Source organism: Galeopterus variegatus, unplaced genomic scaffold (assembly GCF_000696425.1).
Source record: "Galeopterus variegatus unplaced genomic scaffold, G_variegatus-3.0.2 Scaffold8796, whole genome shotgun sequence".
NCBI classification, from domain to species: domain Eukaryota; kingdom Metazoa; phylum Chordata; class Mammalia; order Dermoptera; family Cynocephalidae; genus Galeopterus; species Galeopterus variegatus.
The window spans coordinates 72,808-81,880 of NW_007734907.1; the positions used below are offsets into that span (position 1 = coordinate 72,808).

Genomic DNA, 9,073 nt, shown 5'->3' on the forward strand with positions numbered 1-9,073 from the left:
CACCTAAACCTTACAACAACCCTAGAAGATAGGTACTCTTATTATAAACCATTATGGAGGTGAGGAAACTTAGTCACAGAGAGGTTTGGTAATGTGCCCAAAATTGCATAGCCAAAATTATCAGAAGTGATCTGTAACTCATAGTGTTAATACAGCAAAGCAGTGTGGGTCCAATTATGCTACTGTGGCCACAAACTCTTAGCACACAGGACCTGAAGTGGCTTGGGAATCACTTAGCCCAATCTCTTTCTTCTAGCAATGAGGAAGCTTGGGCTTAGGTGGCAGGTGGTTTCTAAGGAACTGCCTAGGCTGGGAGGGAAAAGGTGGATAAAGCAGAGACAAGGAGAAGGCAGGGTGGTGACTGGACTGACCACTGTGCTGAAAAGAACAGCATCACGATTTTGAAACAGTTTTGATGTGTTAATCTGGTTCTCTCCTTTGGATAGGTTTGAAAAGTTAGCTTTGCTAGCTCAATGGCTTTTTTGGTTTGATTCAGCAAGTCTGGGAATCTATGAGCATGATTCCAGGACATTTGCAGCTGGTGATCCAAAGACACATAGACATATCCTGATGTGCGAGTGAAAAGCCGTATGTTTTTGTCTGTTGCTTTCCTAGAAGAATTATTTTCTCCATGTATCCAAACCTCATGTATGAATAAAACACCAATTGATCAGCACTGATCTCTAACGAGCATTTACTGCAACTTGGGTTCTCTTCTAGTGTAGAGAGGACAGGGAGATGCAGAGAGGTTGCGTGAGTGGCCCAAGGTCACACAGCTAGTAAAAAGGGCATCTAGGCTTTGACGTATGATAATCTAACTCCGGAGTCTGTTCTCAGCCCCTGTTGCTATGACTACCTCCTGATTGAACACCTGGTTATTTTTAGTCCCTGGTTAAAGGAGAGAAAGGACCACAGATCTGAAGGGAACCAGGCAGACACAGGTTTAAATCCCAGCCCCCGTGTAAGCTGTTTTACTTTGCTGAGCCCCAGGGTCCTCATCAGTGTAGGGGGATAATGAAATCTAACTCTTTCGCAAACATCCATGTCAAAATCATGTTTCCTGGATCTGCCGAGACGGCTTCCCACCATTTGCCTATGGCAAATATAGAGGATGGAATTGTGTCCCCCGCAACACATGTTCAAGCCCCAACCTGATACCTGTGAATGTGACATTATTTGGAAATAGGGTCTTTGTAGAAGTGATCAAGTTAAGATAAGACCTTGGGCCCTTAATCCAATGGTTGGTATCTTTATAAGAGAAAGGAGAGGGAGATTTGGAAACAGAGATGCAGACACACTCAGAGGGAAGAATGTCATGGGAAGATGAAGGCAGAGATTGGAGTGATGGGCCTGTGAGCCAGGGACTGCCAAGACCTGCCAGAAGCTGGAAAGAGGCAAGAAAAGATACTCTCCTAGAGCCTTCAGAGGGAGTGTGGTCCAGCCAGCAGCTTGATTTTAGACTTTTAGCCTCCAGAACTGTGAAAGAATATATTTCTGTTGTTTTAAGTCATCCAGTTCATGGAAACTTCTTTTGGCTGCCCTAGGAAATACACAGCAAACAATGAGGGCTCAGTGGATGCACTTAGTGAAAAGTACTGTTTGCAGACCGGTGGAACCAGGTCGGGGGGCTGTGCTACATTCCTGTGTGCTAAGGAGTGATGTGCTCATAGAGAGAGGGAAAGTTACATGAAGCCTTGGGATAACCATCCTTTCCTATATTTTTGCAGTCAGACAAATGGAATTTTCACACTGTTGGAAGAATTGGGAAGAAGTCTCTCGCCCTCTACTGGCTTCTCTCTATGAGAAGAGGTAAATTAACTAACTGGGTTGCAATGGGTGAGAAGCAGCTATTGGCTCATGTTTCTTGATTGGGTGAGTTCTGTATTAAATGTCAGCGTTCCCACAAGGTCTTTCTCTCTGCAGCCCTCAGTGCCTCACAGGGTCAGACATGCCATGGCACCCATAAGGCTGGCTGGGAAAGTGTCTATTCTGTCTCTGTCCTGCTCCCAAGGCCTGGCCTGGCAGGAAGTATTATGAAGCTCCTTGTTGCCGCAGAGCCAACCCTGCTTAACCCAGCAAATGTAACCTATATTTTGATCCTTCTCTGACTCCTATGTCTATTTTTCAATTGGTTCATAACTCAGAGGAAAAAGGGTGTTACAAATAGCACCCCTCTTCCAAAGTTATTCTAAATAGAAAATTGAGACTAAGCCATGAAAAACAGGTCTGGGATCCCTCTGAGGTTAAACAAAATTGTTCTAAATCTTGCCTTTGCTTCTCAGCTAGTCTGCAAGCCTGGAACAGCATTGCAGGGTCGGGACGGCAAGAGAAAATACTAATAGCCATGGAATGCTATTCAAGCTTCTTATTTTGTTCTGGGTAACAATTTTCTCATCAGTAAAATTAGGGGATTNGTAATCACTGATTTTGATTCCAGGGCATGGTGTTTATTGCCAGCACGATCCATGACTCTGTGAGGTGAATTTCATGTGGCTAATGACACAGGGAGAAGGCAGAGTGTGAATTACAGCATCTGACCAAATCCTCCTTCACTCCACAGAAGATCTGGGCTCTGTGCCTTTACTTGGCTCTACAGCCTCCTCTCGTGATATAGACTCCAGTTGTGTGAGACAAGAAAGGGTAGAAGGAAACAAAACAAGCAAAGGGGACACCTACAGTGACTAATTAGGTAACTGTTCCCAAGAACTGGAAGGACTAGCATAGATGCTGGGATCATGAACTACGGAGTGAGACCAACTGGATCCTACCCTTGCTTCTGCTTCTTTCGTGGTGTATGAACTTGTGCAAGCCACCAACCTCTTTGAACCTCAGTTTATCATCTATAGAATGGGGATTAAAAATAGTACCTACTTCTTAGAGTGGCTATGAGGACGTACTTAGAACTACACCTGACAAATAGTAAGCATTCTTTACGAGTTATTATCATTATACTCGAATCCTTTGATCCAACAAATGATCCTCTACTAAGTGTGACAAATCTGTGATGGGAAAGACATCACCACCAGGTAGGAAATAAGGAAGGTACCTGGGACAAATTTCTTCCCTCTCTAAAAGTGGAGACATTGGAAGAGTCTTGAAGACAGCTGTTGAGATGGAATTATTTGAAAATACAGAGTGAACAACCGGACTCAGGCAAGCAGCTGTTGTCAAGACAGTTACCTGTTTTGAGAATTCAAACAATGCTAGCTTTTAACAAAAACATGCCCCAGTTACCATCACTGCTGCACATCTACCAAATAGTTATAATGAACATTCAAAATAATGCCCCTAACATAAAAAACCAGAGTCTTTTCTGGCATAATTTATATAAAATAAGTAAGGCTCAGTATGGTTTATTGTTGAAGTTCTTTAATGCAATATTATTAATAGGAATTTGAAATTTTATGAGTAGAATTTATGCCTGTGATGAACAACTATCATTTTTGTCTGCTCAATGTTTCATCCCCCATTCTTAGAACAAAAGGACCCTATTCTTTTTGGGAACTGATAACCCCCCACTTCAACCAAGTGACTCCAATGGGGCTTCCAATCATAGCATCCTACACCTGTATCCACCCACTCCAACAGGTGGGAACAGGGTCCAGGGATCATTCAGTAGTAGCTTCTGCCATCTGAGCCACAGAGATTGTCCAAGGTGTGAATATGAGACCCAAAATGGGCCAATCTGAGAGCTTCCCTGGGGTTTCTTAAACTGGTGTTGGGTGAAGGATAGATGGACAGAAGAAAGAGGAAAGAATGAGATCCTGGGGCTGTGAGCATCCACGGCGTCACCAGCGTGGAGAAGGTCAGCTGAGAGTGGAATCATCACAAAAAGAGAAGCAGAGACAAGAGATGAAGGCAGAAAACCCAGACGGCCCCATTCCTTGTTTCTCAGGGGCTCCTACCCTATCCGACGAGCGGCTATGTGAGCCGCTTAGTCTAGAGTCATTTAAGTTGGGTTTATGGTACTTGTAGAATGAACAGTTTGTCTGTCCATCCATCGATCCATCCATCCACTCACTGTCTCAGTAAGTTCATATCTACTGAAAGCTGACCATGTGCTAGGCTCTGTTCTAGCTGCTTTTTCAGGTACCGGAGATTAAGCAGTGAATACAACAGACAGAATCTAGCCCCTCAGAGGGATTTTCTCTAATATCTAAAGTATATATTAGGTAATCATCAGTGTCAACAAGGAAACTGAAGTGGGGCCAGGGGACTTGAGACTGATGGGGCATAGGTGGAGGGTCAGGGAAGGTCTCTCTCAGAAGGTGACATTAGGTGGAGTCCGAAAAGGAGTGAGCTCTACGAAGATGTGAGATGAGAGCTCCTAGCCAGGGAGAACAGGTGCTAATATCACGTGTCTGTTGGATTAACCGAGCTCACTGTACTCACGGATAGCGCAGCAAGGACCTGTGCTGCAGTGGGAATCAGCCCAGTGCATGGAAGGAGCGTGGGCTCCTTCAGTGAGCCGGACAGACCTACACTGAAAGCCGCACCTTGGCTATTTCTCCATTTGACTTGTGTAAGTTATGTGAGTGCTTGGGATCAATTTCAGCATAAGCAGAATGGAAGTACGGTACATCCTTTAATTAGGTCATTATTTATTCATTCAGCAAATATTTATGGGCACATCCTACATTTCAGGCAAATCATTAGCCCCATAGAGCTCATGATCTAAAGATGAAGAGACAATTTAAAAAGTGTTTATACATCATATTTATCATGGTTATATCATATATCTAATAAGGTATTTATTTTATACACATAAACACATATACAGACACATATACATAGGATTTATTAGAAAAGTTCTGAATCCTAACTAAGGGCACCATAAATGTAGCATCTAAACTAGGTGAAAAGAAATGTGGGGTGTGAGGGGTGTCAACTGCCTCCATTTTTATGACAATCAGGTGAGATGATAGGTAAAGTGTTCAGCTCTTAGTGAGTCCACAAAAGAAGCTGGCTCTCTTCCTTCTGATTGTCCTCAGAATCACAGATACTGAGAAGGAATCATAAAATTATCACAGCCAACCCCCCAGTCATTTTAAGAATTCAGCTGGGCTTACGTTCCTCAAATAAGTCCACATAAATCAAAACGGTGAAGACAGCCTTGATAAAACAATAGCTTTACAAGCAGCTATGGGCTTGAGCTCTTTCCGATAAGCCCAGGATCTGTGAAGTCACAGAGAGTATAATTCTTTCCTCAGGCTGACAAGTAAACCAATGTGTGCTACCTCTGCTAGAAGGAGGCAATAAGATAAACTCCAAATCCGACTATGACTATTTAGAAATAATAATAAAGTAAGATTGGAACACCAGTTTGCTGGTGGCTGTTGAAGACCCTAGTTGTAAGGTGGAAAATGTACATCATTAAGTACTGGTCTAGTGCACGTGTACCTGGCTGAGCATTCTGTAGTCACCTTGTTCCCTGCCTTCTTGAGTGAAGGGATTGATTCCTCTGTCTGAAATTCACCCACCCTTCCTCCAGATCTCATTCCCCACCTTCTGGCTCCACAGCTACAATTCCAGCTGGCATGGGAGTGCAGGTATCCCTTCAACATCATGATTTTCATCCCTTTGCATATATACCCAGCAGTGGGATTGCTGGATCCAAAAGGGATGATGTATGGAAGGGGCATCAGGGACCCACTCAGGAAGACTTGACTCAGCTTCCCAAAGACCCTTGTTCACAAGGAGTTTCTCTTCAAGGTAGTCCTATCACGTCCTCTGCCCAAATTCTGCCAGCTCCAGAAGGACAGTAGTTGGGCTTAGTGTCTGGGTGACTGACTGTGAGGCTTCACAAGTGGCTTGTCAACAATAATAGTTTAAATATATATAGTTTCTATATATTTTATATATTATATGAATTTATAATTATCATATAAATATATAAGTAGTTTAAACTGATGTTTGCAGGAGATGGTCTTTCTTTACTATCTAGAGCAGGGTCCACAGTTCCTCTGACATTGTGATATCTTCTTGAGAGGGAGAGGAAGGGAGGGTTAGAGAGATGCTCCTATCCCAGAAGCTCCTCCTGTTTCTGCAGCAAGGCTTCAGTGGGCATGGTTTAATGGGAAACATCCAAAGTTCTGGGTATCATGAATTATAGTTTTGATTTCCTTTTTGAAGAATGATCTGTGAGTCCAAGAAACAAATGAAGCAAATAACATGGTCCGAATGTTCAGACTTGACTTTAAATTTTTGTCTTGCCTCTCAGTCACTGTGCAACCTTAGGGGGAAATGACTCAACTTCTCTGAGCTCCAATCTCCACATCTACAAATGAGGATATTAGGCCTTATCTTACACTGTGACTGTGAGGGCCAAATTAGATAACATATGCAAAACTCCAGGCACAGAAACCTAGCCCCAAGCAGACACTCAGTACATGGCTGCTGCCATGATTCCTGTTAAGTTGTCCTTGAGTAAATCAGCATAAAAATAGCAGAGGATGATGGTGGTCCTCAACAACTGTGAGCCCCCAAGGCTATATATTGTTCCTAGCATGGCCTCTCAGGGCACCTATACCGTGTAGAACTGGACCCTCTGTCTGGACACAGTGGTGGGAAGAAGGGGATTCATAATCAGAAACTCACCTGGCTGCTGCCTCCAGCTGCTCCTTTCTATAAGGAGAAGAGGGAGAAAAAATTAAACAAATCATAAATTCCATGGAACAGCTGCCTGCACGCTTCCCCAGAGTTTGCCCCAAAGCTTCCCTTTGAAGATGATGGAGCAGAATAGAGCTCTGGGACAAGGCCGTGAGTGTGGAGCAGAACCAATGAGTGAGGTGAGTTTTCCCAGCCAGACCCCAGGCCCCTGCTGCTACAGTTCGGCTCTGAGTTCCCAAGGTTCTTCTTAGCCACCTTTTGCTCATTCATTTGCTCATCCAAAAATGGTTACTGAGCACCTACTCTAGCTGAGGCTGCCTGTTGAGCTCAGGGCAAGAATTTGTTTCGTGTAGGAACAGATCAGGAAACCAGGAATGTCATATGTAGCAGCCACACATCCCATAAGTCTGTCACAAGCATCATCATAGTGACATTGTCATCAATGTACAATTTATTGAGCAATAATTATTAGACAGATACCATTATAAGTACTCTTCAGAGATTAATCCTCATAACAACCCTATGAAGTAAGTATTATTATCATTCCCATTTTTCAGATGAGAAAATTGAGGCACACAGAGATTAAATAAATTGCCCAATGTCTCACAGTGAGAAAGCAGCAGAGTTAGGACCCAAGCCCAGGTGATCTGGCTCCAAAGCCCACAGTCCTAACCACCAGGTGCACCATCTGTGCTATGCACATATCATGACTCTGAGCCTTTGCCAGCCTCTGTCCTCTGCCTAGAATTCCCTTCTTCTTTCCTATGCCTGGAATAGTCTTACTTCTCCTTTAAGTTCCACCTGGAGGGGTCCCTCCTCGGGGTTCTTATACAACTGCCCAAGGTCTGGAATGAGCTAATGTCTTCACATGTCAGATCTTACTCTGTTATTACCACCCAGATCACACTGTCTTAAAATTATGTGTAGTCCATGAGCTTCTTGAGGGCAGATGCTGTTTTTATAGCTCTAAAATCACCGTACACACCAGCACATGGGAAGTGCTCACTAAATGCTGACAGCATGACTGGCCTGTCATAGGGACCCTGGGATGGGGTGGGGGGGAATAAAAGGAATCATGGTAGAGAAGGAAAAGGGCCAGTGGAGTTAAGAATTTCCACATCAAGGGTGAGCTCAACATCTAGTCCAGTGTGGCCTTGGGCTGATCCCAGACCTTCTGGGCCCATTTCTCCACCTGGACAACAAGGGAGTGGGCTAGTTGATCTCAAAGAACATGGACAGAGAAAACTCTTTCTGATTTTCTAGAATTCTCTGAGTCTCTGAATGCAGGAGAAGTAGGGAAGGCAATAAGAGGAGAAGGAAAGGGTGAGGGAGATGGGCTGAGGGGCAAGCTTGGAGCAGAAGGCACCGTAAGGAGCAGGGTTAAAGAATTAGAGACACCATTTTCCATTCTTTTGTCACTCTCCAAGACAACAATGTGATGCTTCCTCCTCTATCATCAGCTTTCTCCCACTTCTCCACTTTCCTCTTAGGTGATGACCTTGTTTCACCTCTTATGGAGATCTTTCCCATGGTTCCACCACCAAATCAACAACCTCCTATGCCTGGCCCCACCCACTGGGTTTCCTTAGGTGCAATGGATGGAAGGTCCATGCTTCTGATGAAGCCAGTCCTCCACCTGTGGAGCCCATGCCCTCTCCCTGGCTCTCTCCTCTTGTTCTCCCCCTCCACCACTACATCCATATCCATCCCTCTCTGCTAGACCTTTCCTAACATGGAAAAAATCCCTGGCCCTACATCCCACTCCAGCTGTCATCTGCATTGCTCTAGCCAAAGTTCTGACAACCCCCAAGTGACAATATCCAGTGGGCACTTCTCTGTCTTGTTTTCATCACCTTTGTGATAGGATCAGCACAGTTAATCCTATTAGATCCCCAATGCCAAATACAGCACATAGCACATAAAAGATGTTCAATATATATTTGTTGAATGAATGGAATAAATGAATGAAAGGTTTTAAACCATGTTCCAAACAGGGTGTTCCAGCCCTGTGGTCACTAACAGTGGCTCCCAGGACTATAGATTGGGAGCTCAGTGTCCTCCTTTACCCCGTCATCTCCTCTGTGCTATAGCATTAGTACTTCCCTCTAGCCCAGATTCAAACAGCATAGACTGAACAGTTGCTATAGGACAGGTACTAACACAACTACTTCTCACATTTCATTCAATTTGACCCTCACAACAACAATCTTCAGAAATGGGTATTATTATCCAAATTATTAATCTTTGTCTCATTTTAGTTTTACCCAATTTTATCCCTAAATAGCATTTTCTTCCTGGAGATACAATGGAAAAGCCATGGGATTTGGCATAAGACCTGCATTCCAATCCTTGTTCCATCACTTATTAATTGGGTGATAAGAAGCAAGCTGATTAATCTCACTGATGCTCTGATTCTTTACATATGAAAAAAGAAATCCCTTCCATTTACCATCCAGATAATCTA

At 43.8% G+C, this 9,073-nt stretch overlaps 1 protein-coding gene across 1 annotated transcript in view; it reads right to left on the bottom strand.

The window, feature by feature from the left end:
* The window catches only part of KCNQ3 (potassium voltage-gated channel, KQT-like subfamily, member 3), a 30,001-nt gene extending 21,318 nt beyond the window's left edge, over window positions 1-8,683 (bottom strand). Inside the window, exons 1-2 of the mRNA XM_008593160.1 lie at window positions 8,676-8,683; window positions 6,598-6,624 (exon numbers count right to left, since the gene is read on the bottom strand). Of these exons, the coding sequence (XP_008591382.1) occupies window positions 6,598-6,624; window positions 8,676-8,683 (35 nt within the window). The remainder of the gene's footprint in view (window positions 1-6,597; window positions 6,625-8,675) is intronic.
* Between the last annotated feature and the right edge of the window lie 390 nt (window positions 8,684-9,073).